Source organism: Paroedura picta, chromosome 3, assembly GCF_049243985.1.
Source record: "Paroedura picta isolate Pp20150507F chromosome 3, Ppicta_v3.0, whole genome shotgun sequence".
NCBI classification, from domain to species: Eukaryota; Metazoa; Chordata; class Lepidosauria; order Squamata; family Gekkonidae; genus Paroedura; species Paroedura picta.
The window spans coordinates 20,784,122-20,803,252 of NC_135371.1; the positions used below are offsets into that span (position 1 = coordinate 20,784,122).

At 45.1% G+C, this 19,131-nt stretch overlaps 1 protein-coding gene across 3 annotated transcripts in view; it reads left to right on the forward strand.

Annotated features, from left to right (window-relative positions):
- SYNPR (synaptoporin) overlaps positions 1–17,492 on the forward strand; it is a 185,560-nt gene extending 168,068 nt beyond the window's left edge. For 2 of the 3 annotated variants that reach the window (XM_077325037.1, XM_077325039.1), the window contains 3 exons: positions 551–749; positions 11,804–11,995; positions 14,611–17,492. In XM_077325037.1, coding sequence (XP_077181152.1) covers positions 551–749; positions 11,804–11,995; positions 14,611–14,880 — 661 coding nt within the window. In that variant the 3' untranslated portion in view covers positions 14,881–17,492. The remainder of the gene's footprint in view (positions 1–550; positions 750–11,803; positions 11,996–14,610) is intronic. The other variant, XM_077325038.1, reaches the window with a different exon arrangement.
- The last annotated feature ends 1,639 nt before the right edge of the window (positions 17,493–19,131 follow it).

The window sequence follows — 19,131 nt, forward strand, 5'->3', positions numbered from 1 at the left end:
ATTGATTGGTTCCTGAGATAACTGACCGAAGGCAGAGTAATCCATATTGGTGGGAGGGTCCTTGATCTAAAATTCTAACTGCTGCAAATATCACACAAACACACACACACACAACATGAACCTGCTGTGTGTTGGTTCATCAACCCTTGCTTCTGAAACAGCAGCTAGCAGTGTCTCCTCCACAGCAGGCCCAGGATCAGTGCGGTAGCAGAACATGGCTGTCAAAGCTGCACGGTGTCATGCTGGTGCAACCCCACATGCCGATGGGGAAAGCAAGGGAGCACAGCCACAGCTCTGAGTGGCCAGATTGTCTTGTTGACCGTTTATGCACTGGGAAGTTCACTGCTCCAGCACCCATGCAGGAGCACAAATAGGGGGTGGATGAGGTACACCAGGCCAAATTCTCCCCCATGTGGGTGCAGGAAGAGGTGGGGCAACCTGCCACGACTAAAACTCCAGCCTGAAGCACAGCATGAAACCTCCAGTGCATAAACGGTCGTAAAGAAGGAAACTCTTTCCTCATCTGACCGCTTCTCCTTTTGGATTTTAGGTTGTACCAGGTGAATTTTGATGCCCCCACCTGTGAAGGCAAACGGCGAGAAAAACTTTCCCTCATAGGAGACTTCTCTTCTTCTGCGGAGTTCTTTGTCACCATTGCTGTCTTTGCCTTCCTCTACTCCTTGGCGGCCACAGTGGTGTACATCTTCTTCCAGAACAAATACCGTGAAAACAACCGGGGACCATTGATTGTAAGTGTGTGTAAAGTCAACGCTGACAGCCTCCTGGTTTTTTATTTCTTTTCATTTAGTCTTTCTCTTTGAACATCCTTCATTGGGTTGATTTGATCATACAGCATGGGTGACTACAGCAACATGTTCTCTCATATAAGGATTTGCGGAAATGCACACTCCCCAAAATGCGCACTCCCAGATTGTAAGCCGTGACTTCTTTGGGCAGTAAAAAAAATGCACACTCCCAAACATCCAAGGCAAATATAGCAGAGAGAATCGCAGAGGATGGAAGTCAAAACCACAATCTGACTTTCCGCACTGTGTAGAAGGCTACTTCTGCAGTTGTTGATCGAAACCAACTAATGCACACATTTTGTGAGCACTAATAGAGCCTGCAAGCAGAACAAAGGCCATTAGAAATATCAGCATTCAGATATTATAAAAATTAATATTTAGCAGGCAGAACCCAATGAAGAGCCATGAGGAAATGTTATAGCTGCAGAGATCTGAATGGAAGATCCAAAGCACTGAAAGAGGTTCAAACTTTATTACAGTCGTTCAGACCAAGCTATATGAAGTTAATACATCAAAGACCAAAAGAATATGATCATTTAATATAATACAATTTAAAATAGATCATAAAGTAGAACTTAAAATTAGGCTACCTTAGAGCATCGGATTTTTTTGGCGGTGGCACAAAGCCAGCTGAGTTGTCACCTGGGGGGACTCATCACTTAGCAGCCTCTTTGCTCGATCTAAATCATGATGTTCTGGCAACTTTTTAAGGAGTGGTTCAATCAAGTTTCTACGAATGTCTACATAAGCAGGCCCAGAACAATATATGCTCTCTTGTATCAAAAGGACTGAAAGAGGTAGGAGTTAAGGATTCCATGAAGTTCATGACGAACATGTCCACCAACCAAGCTGTGTTCATCTGCCTGAACATAGGAGAACTGATCATCCAGTCTGTTCATCCCCTAATAAACAACTCAAACAGCTCCTGAGCAGAAATGGCTTCCCAAATTTCTTGCTGAGTCCCTGCCTTGCAGCAACCTAGAAGGAAATTTGAGCATGTGGCCCTTACTCTTAACAATCCATGCATCAGTTTCAGGTAGAGATGAAAAAAGCAATTTTTTTTCCTCTCCATCTCAGACTGACAAAATGGACTGACAAGCTTATACTGTAAGAGAACAGAGGCTACCTGCTGCTATTCCCCACAGCCCAAGCTGACAGCTCAAAGAGAGCAGAAGCAATCTGCTTTCCCCCCACCCCTACCCCACCCTCTCCCGGAGCTTGCACTTCAGAGAACAGAAGCAGAGTACCACCTGATCTCCGCTGGTCGGGATGGGGAGGGGGCATCTGGGTCTGTTTTCAGCCCAAACTCTCAAATACCTGGATTGCTTCTCTCCCCCCACCCCAAAGTCATCATCTTAGGCTGCAGAGGACAGAAATAGACCGTTCTTGTTTTCTCTCTGGCTGCCAACAGGCCTGGAGAAAAACTGTGCTGGTAACCCACACAAAAAGGCTCCCGGTTGCACTGGGATAGTTGTCAATGGGTAGGCATCTGAGGATGCAGCCAGTCTCCAGGACCCTGCCCCATTCTATATGTAACTTAAAAAGGTTTCTGGTTGGGGTCCAGAAAATGCAAAGGAGGATCAGTGAGCTGGGGGCATTTTAATAGCATGCCTCTCTGAAAATTAGCTGGAGCTGTGGCTTCCTTCGCAGAGTTAGGTGTGGGTTCTGGGCAGCACCCCTGCGTCAAAAGGTCTGGCAGGTGAATGGGTGTTGCTGACGGGAGATATAAAAGCCTGCTGGCCGATGCCAACTTCTTTATGCCAACTTCTTTGTGCATTTCAAGGCACGTGGAAAACTGTCTTTTAAAGGAAAGCAGTAGTGGTTGTCTATTCAATTCTGAAAAGCTAAAAAATCCCCTGGGAAGCTATACTCTACTCCCCACCCCCAGTAAAAAAAAAAAAAACAGCCCCCAAATGTGCTATGAGAAAGGCCCTAAGGCAGCTTGTAGTATAAACACAGGCACTACAACATCCGCATATTTCTCCTAAGTGTCAAATGGGGGGGGGGGGAATCCCCATCACCTTTAAAGTAATTAAAAACAGAAGCTGCAAAGCAATACTCATGATGACCCAGGATCGATTATTCATATATAAACATTTCCTGAGCATTTGAAACACATTTTTGTTTTAATTGCATATCGATTTCTGTCACGCAAGCGGCAGTTTTTGAACGGGTTTCCATATTTTCTCTGCTGGACAAAACAAGATCTGTTTCCCTGAAGCCACCCAGCCTGAATGTACAGCAACTAGCAATGGTGGCGTGTAATAATCATTTGATGATGGTGATGATGGTGGTGTTGATGATAAGGATTTTGTGTCACCATTGAACCTGCAGGTGCCTCTATTTCCCTGCAGATCAACAGACTTAAGGTTGTCACTTGGAGGAGGGCAGGATGCTGTTTCTGTTGGCTGCAAAGGAAAGGACACGCAGTAATGGGTTTAAACTTCAAGTACAATGATATAGGCTAGATATCAGGAAAAAGTTTTCACAGTCAGAGTAGTTCAGCAGTGGAATAGGCTGCCTAAGGAGGTGGTGAGCTCCCCCTCACTGGCAGTCTTCAAGCAAAGGTTGGATACACACTTTTCTTGGATGCTTTAGGATGCTTAGGGCTAATCCTGCCTTGAGCAGGGGGTTGGACTAGATGGCCTGTATGGCCCCTTCCAACTCTAAGATTCTATGATTCTATGATTCTATGACTTGTTCTAACACCAAAAGGGCCAGTGGGGAATTTACCACTGCAGGAGCAGCTTCTGCTTAGCACAGACAATTAAGGGCTCTCCGAATATGTCAGCAAACAGGGTTTGAAAATTGAAAAGCACTGCAGAGAGCAAAAGTGGACAATGGGTCACACCACCACTGGGCACGGGGACAGGAGGCATTAAACTGAAACAACAGGAGTATAGATTCATGTTCGGCTTCTTTTGAGACAAAACATCACGTGTTTCATTGTGATAAGAAACGTAGGTTCCAGAACGAAACCAAGGGACCTCGAAACATCACAGATGTTCTCACACATTAAAAACAAAAAGTTAAAGATCACTCTGGTTGGATTCAGATAGGGAGGGGTTTGAACTCACTTCTTTATGAAATTTTCAATCCTAATCAGTGGGAAGGCAGCAGGGGACAGGCCAATCTTGCTGGATCTCGAAAGCTCAGCAGTCTTGGTACGTGGATGGGAGACCACCAAGGAAAGCTTTGCAGAGAGAGACAATGGTAAACCACCTCTGTTTAAGCCAAGCTTTCTCAACCATGATTTCTTGAAACCTTGGGGTATTTTGATGGCCCCGCCAGTGTTTCTCCACTTCTGGGGTTTCTTAAAGCCTGAAGAATCTTCTAAGGGGTTCTCAGTGGTTAAAAAGGTGAGACAGGCTGGCTTAAGCACTTGCCTCGAAAGCCGGTTGCTGTATATTGGTTGCAACTTGAAGGCACTTATGTGCATTTGTGGGTTTCATTTCCTGTTTCTGTAAGTAGTTCATTTGTAGAAATGCTCAAATGGCCGTTGATTTGGCTTACATTCGTCGAGGTTGGAGCCAGTTTTTTGCAGAACGGTTTTGGCTGTTTGCAACCAGCTCAGTTCTACTCATCAGGTGACACTTTGCATATTAAAATGGTACATACCAGTCTGATACAATCACAAATATTTCATGCATGCACATTGCCACGCAGCCCCAGTAAAATCCCTTCCTCCACAGTTTAATCTGTTACCCCCCTAATGCTAGGAAGATCTCTCCCCCCCCCCCCCCCGTTTTCTTCCCTGAGGCAGGGATGGTCTGTAGAGCTGATTGGGGAGAGGGATAGTATTTACCACCGGGAAGGATTAATGGGTTTTATCAGGGTTTTACTGGAGTTTTATTGTGGGGTTGTATTTTTGTTACCCAACACAAGCCGTCAGGTATGGCAGTGGTGGGCTATAAATAAGCAAACACATATTCACTGCTCCCTTCTTGGCAGCCAGTTATATAAATTGTGAACAAATTCCATGTTCTGCCACTGAGTCTGAACAGTGTATGTGTGTGTATACATACATACATACACACACACACACAAATACATATATCATCAGTAAACTGTATAAAACCCAAACAGACTGCTCACCCACTACCTGATTGGCCCTCTTCCAGGAAAGGCCTGCCCAGGTAGTTTAGACCCAATCAGTAGGCAGCCCTCAGCCAGGAAGGGCTTAATAAGGAATCAGCTCTCCACCTCCGACTTTCTGCCATTTTCAGAAGTTTGCTGGGTGCAAGAGGATCCAGCCTCAGAACATGCCCTGCTGCCAGTAAGCTGCCCTGGCCTCCTGGCCTCATTCAACTCGGTGGACATGTGGGGGGGGGGCGAGCTCTGTGAGCCTTTTGGAGGTGGGGGTCTGCAGAAGGCCCAGAAATGGACCCTTGCTGGCCCTCTGGAATCCAGGGTGCCAAGGAAATGCCTCTGCCCTGGCAATGTATACCCATGACTAAGTAATAGTCCTCATCCAGGAATGGCCCACCCTGCTAGTTTAGCCCCAATCAGGAGGCAGCCCTCAGCCAGGAAGGGCTCTCTACCTCCAACTTCCTGTCAGTTTCAGATGGAAGAAGAGCTGGACTCAGTCCATGTCCAGCTGCCAATAAGTTGCCATGCTCTCTTTCAACTAAGAGAACATGGAGGGAGCTGGGGCAGCCTATGCTTACCTTCTGAAGATGGGGGGCTGCAGGAGGCCCAGACTTCATTGGAATGAGCCCTATGCAGCCACGTTCCGCATACTTTTGTATGTGACTGCATGCATATGTATTTAATTCTAACAGGGCTTTCTGTTCACACAAGCATATTTCAGTATTCAACAAGCATTATGAGTTATGCTGGTGCCCTTGATTCCTCTGCATACTGCCTCCCACTCATCCATGGGAAATTAATTTCCAAGTCATGGGCCATTTCTGATCCAACAGTTCCCACCCTGATACTGTTGTAATTCTGTTATTTTTAGGAAAGAGAATGGTGGTTATCAGCAGTTCCAACAGAATACCAGTGCCACTGTAGGCTCATCTTTTATTAGTCATTTGTTTCTACTGCACGAAGCCTTAGCCAGTTACTAGCGGAAAATAAGCAATTAAAACATAGTGTGGTTATATGCATCTATTCATGGCTAAAGGATTATAACCACCTTAACATTCTGTCTAAGTCAACCTGGTTTTCTCATGCGGTCTCAGGGAAGAACCAAATGAGAGTAAACAGAAATCTGTATCAACAGGGGTTCTGTTCGTATCCTCACAAGGACCCCATAATGAAGTGTAACTCAGAACTGCATTGAAGGTGAAACCCACCACCTTTTAATCATTTATAATACTTCTAGACCACCTTTCTGTAAAATGTAGTCAAGGTGGTTTACAATGAAGCCTCTCAAACAGAGCAGGAGGCAAGATTAATGTTTAAAGAAAAGAAGACCAGAAGAGGTAAAAACAATATGAATTCCTTGAATTAATATAAGAATAGAGCTTGTGGAACATTCTGCTTAGTGAAGGGCTAGAAGAAGAAGAATCTTGGGCTCCTTAAAGACTAACAGATTTAATATGGTATGCTCGGGAACTAGGGCACACTTCATCAGATACCCACCACTAAGAACCTATAGGACAGCGGTTCTCAACCTAGGGGTCGCAACTCCAATTGGGGTCGCCTGGCCCCTTCTTTGGGGTCCCCCGGTTGGTTGGCGGTGGCAGCAAATCAGTGGCGGCAAGGGGTGGCCACCACTGCAAGTGACGGTGGCAATGGCAAACAGCGGTGACGGGCGCTGGTGGGTACTGGCGGGCAGCAGCAGGGCCATTCCAGTGGCTGCCTCCATGCTGCCCGACTGTTCTTTGCCTGCGTGCATGTTCTCACTGAATTTGGGGTCGCAAGGTAAGAGCAGTTGAGAACCGCTGCTATAGGAGTTATCTTATTTACCCCCCCCCCAGTATTTCTTTGTTCCCTTTCCTGAAAACCCTAATAGCCTTTCCCCCTTTTCATGCTTCCTTCTCTCTTTCCCACCAGACAGCCAACCTACTTTTATCTGCCCCTCTGACTTCTCACCATGCCTCTGTGTCTGCCTAGAAAAACTATAGTCCAGTTGGGTACTGCTAGACACTAGCCAGAGCCAGGGGTGTGGCAGAAAACAGTTACAGGAGCTCTGCAAGTTCTAGAACAGTCCCCCCTTCCTGAGTTGGGGAGAGAAAAAGATTCACTCAGTGCTTTTCACTGACAAACTAGGCAGTCCAATAGCACCTTTAAGACCAATAAAGATTTATTCAAGGTGTGAGCTTTCAAGTGCAGGCACTCTGCCTCAGACTAATGAACAACCATCATAACTGTGGAGATATACGGCAAAAGCAAATTATGGTAAATTAGTAAACTGTATCATAATATCCAAATTAAGCCATATGATGCCATATGATAATTCTTTGCTAAAACAGCTACTCAGTCCGTTTGAGTTCAGTTGCAGTTCACAAAAAGATTGGAGAAATAAAACTGTCCATGGCAGTAATTAATGGCAGACACTTTCCCAGTTGTAAAAAGAAATAATTAAAAGAGGCTCTTTTAATTATTTCTTTTTACAACTGGGAAAGTGTCTGCCATTAATTACTAATGTGGACAGTTTTATTTCTGCAATGTTTTTTTTGAACTACAACTGAACTCAAAAGGACTGATTAGCTGTTTTAGCAAAGAATTATCATATGAAATCCTAAAATATAATTTATATTTCCATTTAAAATCAAATCATTCCAGAAGCGATTCCTTTTCTCTAGTGATAGTGATATAAACCAGTTTTGATGCTTTGGTCAAGGAGGCCAGAATTTTAGTATTATTTCAGGCCTCAACCATAGGACATTCAGGGCATTTCTGCACCCGTTAAATGTAGTGAAATGCTTACTTTATGTAGTCGTTATATTCCAGCCCCTCCATATGATGTTGCTAGCATGCAGCATCTGGGCTGGCTACATCCTCCATTTTAAAGTGCTAGTTTGTGAATCCCCAAAAGTGGATTCATCAACCTATGTGGTGCTAGCTAATGGAGAGCAACCAGCAAGCAACCAGTGGAGGGAAGTTATGGAGGCTAAAATACGTGAAAGGCACCTGCCGCATCCCACCCTTGCTCCTGCCCCCCTCTCCAGGGACGAGAACGTCTTTTTAAAAATGTCTGACATCCTGGAGCAACGAATAGGCGGACAAGCATGCAGGTAATGCCAGAAATAATTTTTTCCCAACATTGTAGTACAAAGCATGCCTCTCTAAAACTCCCCCCCCCCAAAAAAAAATTGGGAACAATATTAATTTTTTAAATTGTCCAGACTCGTAATTCAGTAAGGGGTAGCATTCAGCCATGGTTCTATACAAAGAATTGAGACTCATAACGCAATCATATGTGAAATTAGTCTAAGCCCATCAAAATCAACTCTGCATAGTATTGCATTGCAAATCTCCCTTTTTGCTGGTATTTGTTCCCCAGCGTTTTTGCATATTAGGCACATGCCTATAACCTACTTTTTAATTCCTTTACAGATGGAGCTTTATGTATGCAATGTTTTCCTTTGATGTCGCAGTCTCAATGAGGATCCTTGGGGCTAGGATTTCTGTCCTGCCGTAAAGTACTTTAATGTTGACATGTTTGTGATTAGCTCCTTGGTTTTAAAACACAGATGCCAAGGGAACTGACGGGAGGTCAGCACTAATCAAAACACTATTAGAGTATCTATGTACCTTGGGCAATGCTCTCTTGGCATTTCTATGCCTGTGGTTTCCACATTAGCCTGCTCTTCTGAACGTGCTGAGACATGGCATTTTCCAGAGAACATTTGTTTCCTTTTGATTTCCAAGATATGGAAGGCATCAGCCCTCGCTGCATGGAAACATCTTCAGAAGAAAGGGTTGGCATGCAAAATAATAATGGGCAGAAACTGAAAGATGGCGGGTCATGTGACTACATTAAACCTTGAATGCGTGAAGCAGGCTTGAGGGTGAATCTTCAAGAATGTGAGAACCGATCTAAACATTGAAAGGGGAGGAGGAATGTGATACAAACCAGACTACAGATCCCGAATGCATATTGGCTGAGTTGGAACTCAGTGTTTATCTTAGGGTTAGTTTTTGAAAGCGGGATTCTGCTCCCAAAGGTTCACTCCAATCCTGGCTTAGTTTAACAGAGGCTGATAGCATTGCCTTCACATTCCTCCCCTGCGTTTGCCATGCTACTTACATTGTGACAAGCCAGGATTCATCCAGGATGTTTCTGGTTGAACATCACATGAAACCAAGACACTAAGGTGACCTATACCTAATAAAACCCTTCACTTAAAAAAAAGTATTCTCCCTTAGGCTGACCTGAGGTGTCCAATTTCACCCACTCCACCTTCTCCAAACCCTGGCTGTCTATCAAACCCTACTGGACTCTCTGCCTGACTGGGATACCTAGTAACCCTTGACCCACTGAAACAGTTCTTATTTTGTCTCTCCCCCACCCACTCCATAGTTGGTCAGCTATCAAATTAGCTTTTCACCCCTCCTCTTCTAGCATTCCGATCTTTACCCCCTTTTAAAAGTGATTGGCTGTAACCAGAGAAGGCAAACACTCCCTTGTCCATCACTTGTCCAGTAAACACATCATATGAAACCATGCTTTCATTAAACCAACAAACAGTCTATCGCGTAAATTCAGGTCATCACCAACCACAACCCAGATGCCTCAAAGAAAGATCAGAAACCAGGATCTGAAGCTGGTTCATCAATCATAGCTTTGAATGCGGTTTTGTATGGCACATGAAAACCTTTAACCGTTTGCCTACAACAGACTTCAGTCTGTTTCCTTCTTAGATTGTTATCATACTTTCCTACAAGATGTTAATACTGGCCTACAGGATTCCTTTCCCCTCTATCTTATTACAGGTCTGTGAGGTGAGATAGCCTTCCTTCCACTCTTCTTCTACCTCCTCCTTTTAAAAAAACATGTGAGCCACACACACACATGAGACAAGCTGCAGAGGTTCAGCTGAATCATATGTTCCTACATAAGTGACATACATAAGTCAAATTTTCATACATAAGCAATTTTATACTTATTGCATTCTACATACATAGAAGCATTCCTTGGCATCTGGAAACTCTTACTTTATTATTATTATTATTATTATTGAATTTATTATTATTGAATTTATTTCCCGCCACTCCCTTGCGGCTCGTGGCGGGTTACAACAGTATAAACCCCATAAAATACATTAAAACCAATTAACATGTCAATAGTTAATGACTACCTGGCAAGAGCGGCTAATCAACTACCCATTCCCCTTAGCAAGTGGAGAGGGGATACTGATGGTACTCATGTCTAATCCCAATCCTCAGGTCCCGGGGGGGCGTAGGTGTTAAGCCTGGTCTCAACCGTAAACCTGGCGGAAGAGCTCCGTCTTGCAGGCCCTGCGGAACGATGGAAGGTCCCGCAGGGCCCGCAGCTCTCCCGGGAGCTCATTCCACCAGGCAGGGGCCAGGACCGAGAAGGCCCTGGCCCTAGTCGAGGCCAGGCGTGCTTCCCTAGGGCCGGGGACGACCAATAGATTTTCTCCCGCAGAACGTAAAGCTCTACGGGGGGCATAGGGCGATAAGCGGTCCCTCAGGTATGTGGGTCCCAACTCGCGTAGAGCCTTGAAGGTTAAAACCAAAACCTTGAACCGGATCCGGGCAGCAATTGGCAACCGGTGCAGCTGCCTCAGCACTGGCTGGATATGGGCCCTCCAAGGTGTACCAGTGAGGACCCTGGCAGCTGCGTTCTGCACTAGCTGAAGTTTCCGGATCAAGGACAAGGGAACGCCCGCGTAGAGCGAGTTACAGAAATCTATTCTGGAGGTGACCGTTGCATGGATCACCGTGGCCAGGTGTTCGGGGGACAGGTAGGGCGCTAGTAGTCGGGCCTGGCGAAGTTGGAAGAATGCCTGGCCTGCTACTCTTTTGATCTGCGCCTCCAAAGTTAGGGAGGCATCAATGATCACGCCCAAATTCCTGGCCTGGGACGCGATGGTAAGATGCGCCCCTCCCAGGGTGGGCAAGCGCGTTTCCTGATCCTGCCCCCTGCGTCCCAGCCACAGGACCTCTGTCTTGGAGGGGTTGAGTTTCAGACGACTCTGCTCGAACCATTCTGTCACCGCTTCCAAACATCTGGCAAATGGTTCCGGGGGAGAGTCCGGGCGGCCGTCCATGAGGAGATAGAGCTGGGTGTCATCAGCGTACTGGTGGCAACCCAGTCCAAAACTCCGCACCAGCTGGGCCAGAGGGCACATAAAGACGTTAAATAATGTGGGGGAGAGGACCGCGCCCTGTGGGACTCCACATGGAAGTCTGTAGGAGCGCGAGAACTCATCCCCCACTGCTACCCTCTGGGTCCGGTCCTGGAGAAAGGAGCGTATCCAGCGTAAAGCTGTGCCCCGTATCCCCGTTTCGGCGAGGCGGTGGACCAACAATTCGTGGTCCACGGTGTCAAAAGCGGCCGACAGGTCCAGAAGAACCAGCACTGCCGACCCGCCTCTATCCAGCTGGCGACGGAGATCATCCAGCAGGGCGACCAGCACCGTCTCCACCCCGTGGCCAGGTCGGAAGCCAGACTGATATAGATCGAGTGCCGAAGTTTCTTCCAAGAATGCCAGGAGCTGGTTACCAAGAGAACTTGAGAGTACTGTGAAAATGAGTTGCTTGTGGGTATCCTTTATTCATGCCAAAGTAATAAAAATCTGTAATTTTGAATGAATCCACTAAACAGAGGTCTACCTGCCAAGCAAGCAAGTTGGGAACAGCCAAATGGTTCGTTCTGTCCCAATATTTGATTTGCATCAAGGTCATATCAGTGGTGTAATTTTTGCCTTGGGGACTGTGGTGCATCTCAGCAACCCTGCCCACAGGTCACTCTGGCCCCATGAGCTGGCTGTTGTTGGTTTCCTTCCTTCTGAAATAGATTTTACTATTCTGTCTGCCTGCCAGAACCCAACTGCCATGTCTGATCTGGCTTCTTGTAGGACTTCATCGTGACCGTCGTGTTTTCGTTCATGTGGCTAGTGGGTTCCTCTGCTTGGGCCAAAGGACTCTCTGATGTGAAGGTCGCCACTGACCCAGATGAAGTGCTTCTACTGATGTCAGCTTGCAAGCAGCAGTCCAACAAGTGCATGCCCGTGCGCAGCCCCGTAATGTCAAGTCTGAACACATCAGTTGTAAGTATTCCATGGATCAAACGGAAAAAAGTAAAATGCAGGAAGCAAATGGCCACTTTCTACGACCCGACCAGACCACTGGTATTCATCATGACCCTCATCACGGAGCCCTTGTCTCAGCTCTCTGTGATGGCAATTAAGAGCATTACAGAAGCAATAGATTATAATCAGAGCAAATGACCATATTAAGCACGCCCAATTTAAGTGACAAGCATTTCTTATTACAGGATTATTAAAAACAAGTCAGAGGGTTTGGGTTGCATTTGACCATCACATTTATCTAAGTGGGCCAGAGAGTGTGCAGAAGAATTAGATTGCTTTGAATTTGGAACGAGGGGTTTATTTTATCTGCCCGTGTCTTTGGACATATTATATTACTGGCACTGTATATAATTTGTTCTGAGGTGTCATTTGTGCTTTGGAATATCTAGCATGTATCTTTAAAATATTTTTAGCAGCGTCATAGTTGGGAAGATTAAATTGGTGGCTCTTATGCTCTTGGATGCTCAGAGCTGGTCCAAGCACAGGATCAGGGTGGAAGCCTGGCATGTTCTAAACAGCAGTTTTGTAAATTCCCTTTAACCATCATGTTTTCATTCTAACACAAGCTTTCATGGACTAGGGCCCAGCTCATCAGTTGCACATAGGTGGGTGGTCACAAGTATTTCACTAGTCGGCTTCAACATCAGGAGAGTAGGTTCTGGGAAGCTTGATATTGAAACTGGGTGGGCTGCCCCACTTGGAGGGACTCTGCATAGCAGTGTCTTTGGGGTTTAACTCAGGGGAGGGGACTCACTAGGGATCTAACACTGCTGGAGCAAATGCCAAGAAGTTTAGGAAGCCGTGCTAGGAATGGTAGAATTTGGGGAGGATGTGACATTACTTCTGGGTGATAGGCTGCCTTCCCTTGTTTCTATGATCTTTACTTTAGAAGAAGAAGAAGAGTTAGTTCTTATATGCCATTTTTCTCCACCCGAAGGAATCTCAAAGTGGCTTACATTTTCCTTCCCTTTCCTCTCCCCACAACAGACACCCTGTGGGGTAGGTGAGGCTGAGAGAGCCCTGATATTACTGAAGAACAAGAGTTGGTTCTTATATGCCGCTTTTCTCTATCCGAAGGAATCTCAAAGCGGCTTACAATCTCCTTCCCTTTCCTCTCCCCACAACAGAGTCCCTGTGAGGGAGGTGAGGCTGAGGGAGCCCTGATATTACTGCTCTGTCAGAACAGCTTTATCACTGCTGTGGCAAGCCCAAGGTCACCCAGCTGGCTGCATGTAGGGAAGCGCAGAATCAAACCAGCTTGCCAGATTAGAAGTCCGCACTCCTAACCACTACACCAAGCTGGCTCTTTTTGGAGACTAGGAGGAATTCCTATAGTGTCATTATGTGGAGACCACTCTACCTAGAATCATAGGATAACAGAGTTGGAAGGTACCTCCTGGGTCATCTAGTCCCACCCCCCCACCCCCTCCCACCCCTACACAATGCAGGACACTCACAACCCTGTTGCTCATCCACTGTAACCTGCCACCCCCTGAACCTTCACAGAATCAGCCTCTCCATCAAATGATCATGGAACACTGAGCCCGCTGATCAAGTATTTCTACTTGTTTTTATAAATACAGAAATTTAAACATTAATTATGTTTGTTCAGTCCGCTAATCTGAGATTCTTTCATTTCTTACTGGGGAGGAGAAAAGTAGTACAGAGTTACAGCGCATACCTGCCCCAAGTTGTAGAATAAGCTTGGGTGTAGTCCCACTTCAAAAAGTTGAACAACCATGGACCAAATGGATCCTCACTAGACTGAAATGTGTATATGAGAGGTTATGAAAAAGAACTTGTAAACAGCAGGGTCAAATGCCCATGAAATGCGGGTGAAACTATGTAAAATGTGAAGGTAGCCAAGAAAAGAGAATCGAGACCACTTGCAAGAGCAGGAATTGGCCGTCTTCCTACTTTTGCTTTGTTAACACTGGTGATGTCTAAGAAATCCCCCAAAGTCCTTGGGAGATAGCATGAAATCTCTTGATATATTCCAACTGAGCTGTTTTGTGCAGAAGTCTGCCATGAATGGTCTCTGTGTTTTCCCTGACTGCATTTGAACCTTACCTAATTATCTCACCCTTGCTTTCCTATATTTCACACCCCTGACTCTGCTGCAAACACCTTTATGGTTTGATTCAGGTGGGTAGCCATGTTGGTCTGAAGTAGCACAACAAAATTTGAGTCCAGTTTAAGACCAACAAAGGCATGAGCTTTCGAGTGCATGTATATGCAGAACATACAGTGATCCTAGTGAGAACTACTCCACGCATCCAACAAAAGGAGCCCTAGTTCACAAGAGCTTGTGCTAGAATAAGAAAAACTGACAGTGCTAGACTTCCATTATCATTTTTACTGCCATCGATTACCCTTGCTTCCCTATGCAGAATAGCTCCAGTTGATTGAAATAGTCTTAGACTGGAGTCAGTTTGCATCCATTGGGCTGTAGCATAGTTAACCCCTTCTGGATTACCCAGATTGCTCCTTATAGCCCCAATTCTGAAACAGCAGAGCAGCTAGCTGTTGAAATCACGCCAGCAACTTAACGGCTTGCTTTGCTTCTTGTCTAGGTCTTTGGCTTCTTGAACTTTATTCTCTGGGCAGGAAACATTTGGTTTGTTTTTAAGGAGACTGGTTGGCATTCTTCGGGCACGAGGTACCCTCAGGAAACCATGGAAAAACAATCCAGCAGCTACAACCAAGGTGGCTACAACCAAGATAGCTACGGGCCAAGTGGTGGGTATAACCAGCAGGGAGGCAGTTTCGGCCAAGTGGGTGAACTTGGCCAGCAACAAAGCTTTAGCCCGAGTGGCCCAACCTCTTTTGCTAACCAGATTTAGCACTGGCAAAGTCCTTCCTTTGTGTATCATGGGTAGAACGTTGAAACACAGTGGCGGCTGGCGTTGGAAGCTCTAAAACAAATGAGGCAGAGCGTTTGATGTAAATCAAAGATCTACGTGTGCCATTCAGGGAAGATGGTTTTGGTTCATGTCTTGTTCTATAACGATGCATTTTCTCCTTGTGAGTAGGTGATGGATGAGATGTTCATCACAGGTGGTGGATTGGAGTAAAGTATTGTTGTATGTACTGTATAGATAACTTTGCAGTTGTTTTGTATTGTATGGTAGCAGCATTTTGTAGTCTCGAGTCTATAGTAGGTGATATGCATAACACAATGAAATCTGCATATGATTTATCCCCCCCCCTGCATTACAGTGAAAAGCAAAAATACATTTTCATAAGATTTCTGACGATTTCTCTATGTCACTATGCATGCACTGTAACTCCTACGTTTTCAGCATTGCCTGTGTATTACCACTCGTTCTTCCTATTTTTTTTAAATTTAAAAACGTTATTGGAGATCTTAATTAACTTTACAAATTAGCAGCATGTCCTAGTGCATGAAAGAGCAGAATTTTTACACCAGTAGAATACTACAGGCTGTGTAACATGGGATCTTGCAATAACCACCACATCTCCTTTTAGTTGGTTTGTTCAATATGTTTTAAAGAATCTGTGTATGCCTATTTTATATACTTTGCAGAACTGTATCAAACGCTGAGTGTTGCATATAACTAAAATGATTACGCTGAAAGGAACATTCAGAAATATACATGCTGTAAGCGGATGGATTGTTTTTGTTTCATCCAAACTCAATATTCCTCCTACAAACCTATATTTCTATTGATGTTTCGTGACTCTTTGAACGTGAGCTGTGTAATATAAGGACCAAGTAACTGTGTTTACATGTTTACAGTTATTTCTTTAAATAGGGTAACAGAGGTGCAGATATCAGTAAGTGAAACCATGTGGGGGAAAAGAACACCACATCGATCGGTAGGCGCAACGCACAACCAGTTGTGTGCTGTCGAGCTGTCGCTGAACACTACAAAAGAACAGAATTTCCTGTATTGCCAATGGTGATGACAGAATGTGTTTCTCTCTATGCTGTTTCAAAATTGCTCAACATCTGTTCAGTCCAGTCATTAGGATGACTACTGGATTTGGTGCTATCAGTAAGTAGAATGAGAGTGTCAAACGTACAGTCTCAACCCTCAAAAACGTGGTGCCAGTTCCTTGGCAAAATGTACCCAGGACTACAGCTAGTTTACAGATTATGCCAGTTGCCCATTGCCTGTAATATTTCTCAGAACTGTGGTTTCCATTCAACCACTCCTTATAAGAAAGAGTTCCTTCTCTCTATGACAAGCGAACAAGGTCAGGTCTGCCAAAGGATGGCTAAGCTTGTCTTTTCTCCAGCAACTGATTCTCACATATTCGGTGGCCATAAGAGGCTTCTATTCAACTTCCCCAGTGAAAGTCAGTCAGAAAGCAGACCCTCTGATAAAGCGGAGAAGACGGAGCTCCAATCTCACTATTGTGTGAAAAGATTTTCAGGTAGTCTTTCAAGATGCTCTCATACATGACCAGACTAAGAACCTGGTCTAAATGATACACATCATGGGGAATTGTCTGTTAGCACATGACATGTTTGTTTTTAAGGGTTGCCACATACGTGGCACGTTAAGCTTGCCACCTCAGGAATCCACCTCAAGAATTCCATGACAATTTGACATAATCTTTTTTAGTCTGTGGCATTTTGAACATTTGCACGGTGCTCACAGGGACAAAGGCAGCCACTGAGTTCTAACTCCAAACCATCTGCAGGAATAGAGACTGTCTAGCAATCTGTGTCTGTGACTCTCCTTCAAAGAGCTGGTTAAAGGCAGAGCTTCTACAATTCCCCTTAGAAAGTTAGCAAGGGCGTGGGATATGCAACCTCTGGGGCTCTAAGTGGGAGAAGGGGGGGGCATCATGATGGAAATGTGTTTTTTTTTTAAACACACACTAAATCGTTTACACCACTCAGTGCGTATTGTCATTTGCAAGAGTCAATGTTGAAGGCAAACGCTCACACCAGACAACATGTCAGTATTCAGGAATGTGGCAAGCCCTCCCCTGAGGTTAGCCATTACTAGTGTACTACTGTGAATGGTATGGTGGAGAGGGAGCTTAGAACCCTTCCTTTCCCTTGCTACAAAGGTCACTAACTGGATGGCCATTGTAGGCTGTGGCTTCTTCAGGAAGTATCATAATTAACTGGATAGCTCGTTCTTGGGGTGGGAAACGGTCGATAACCCCTGATCTAAAACGTGAGAGATACCATACAACAAAGACCATCTTCGCTTCCCTTTTTCTAACTCAATTTGCAGCCTACAGCAGAACACGCCATAATCCAACACTGAACATCTGCATTTCTAAATAATAAAAAAAAGTGTATATGTCTATAATATCATTGTATGAGTTGTAAATGTCCAAAGCATCTTTTAGCATTCAACAGCATAGCCACTTATATGATTGTTGTAATCAATGTATGGCTGCTCGGTCGGTGGATGAATCAATATTGTGATATATCTATTTGATCCTAATAAATAAAGTCTATTGCATACAGGGCTTGACTGAAGGCGTATGGTGCTGTAAAGCCAACCTAATTGCACACGTACATACCCATGCATCTTCTTAAGCCATTTTTGTTCTAGTCCACTTTTGTTCTAGCAATTTCAGAGGGAGTAATTTCAGAACTGGCAGGCAGACCTGGACATGTATTGTCTTTGTGTAACTAGATATAGATCAGCACTAGGATTACCAGGTCCCTCCTGGCAACTGGTGGCGGGGAAAGAAGGGTTGCCAGATTCAGAAATTCATTGAGCTTGGGGGGGGGGGGTCCTCAACAGGGCACAATGCCATACAGTCACACACACACTTTGTTCTCCAGGGGAGCTGATCTCTATGATCTGGAGCTGTGATTCCGGGGGATCTCCAGGTCTCACAGATTGGTGTATATGTATGCCAACTTTTGAGTTCTCTGTAACAGTTCATCAGGCAGACTGGAAAAGTTGCAGCATTTCACAAATACAGCAAATGAGCGAGGTTACAAGTGAGCATATCATGGATAATGGGCGATTTTCAAAAGCAGGTAATGAGTGGCATTTGCATTTGCAAAGCATTCAGCATTCACAGGGAGGGTGTTTGCCATGGTTATAATTATGGACAGATCCTTGATTAAAGCCGTTGTCTATAATGCTATAAAAAGTGTTGAATTCTCATTCCAAGGTAAGACTTTTTGAATCTTTTGTCAAGGTTTCCTGCTTGTGAGCAGGTGTTGACCTTTCCTGGGCTCCAAATTCACAGGCTGGTGCTTGTTGCCTATGTAATTTTCGGTCCAGGAAATCTATACCACATGCCCAACGGGACCATCAGAGAATTTGAGTTCATGGGGAGGGAGGCACAGCAGTTCTTTTCCTTCTCTGTGAGCTGACAAGACGGCAAGGCCAGAATGGCTGGGAGAGGGTGCTGAGCAGCTGTCGGCTTCATGCCTTCAGTCAGGCCCCCACTTAGCAGAAGTGTCTGAATGAGACACATGATAAACAAGGAAGAAAACAATGAATCCTAGCCTGTTGTCAGACCCAGTTGCTAAGTTTGCTGTAAGCTGGTTCCCAGTAGATGCACCGAAGGTGACAAATCTCTATCTTAACATGGTGACAACAATTCAGAGGACAGCCCAGCGGGTGTCGGCTGAGAGGAACAAGCTGTGCATCTCATGTGGCAGAAGGAGTCTGCCTTTCGTAGAACATGCTCACTTGCCTGCTTGCAGTTCTCTGTCTTGGCCTCACTGTTTCCTTTAACATATTAGCTGCTCGGTCCATTTTCAAGAGGGCTTTTCCATGCATGGATGCTACCAAAGGCTAAACTTTGCATCCTGAGACTTTGGCATAGGCCAGCCTGTACTTTTAAACACAGAGAATGTTACAATGGTAGTCCTAGAGTACTCTTGTTTGCATTTATAAGTCATAAGCTATTGGCAGGGATTTCTGGGGAAACTCTTAGGGTATTTCTGTTAAGTGTCACAATGCCATTTCCTCACCATCACCATCCATCCTTGGGATTACATTTGCTGAGTGTGCTGGGAATCCTCTGTTCGAAATCTGTAGTCTAGTTCAGGGGTAGTCAATCTGTGGTCCTCCAGATGTCCATGGACTACAATTCCCATGAGCCCCTGCCAGCATTTGCTGGCAGGGGCTCGTGGGACT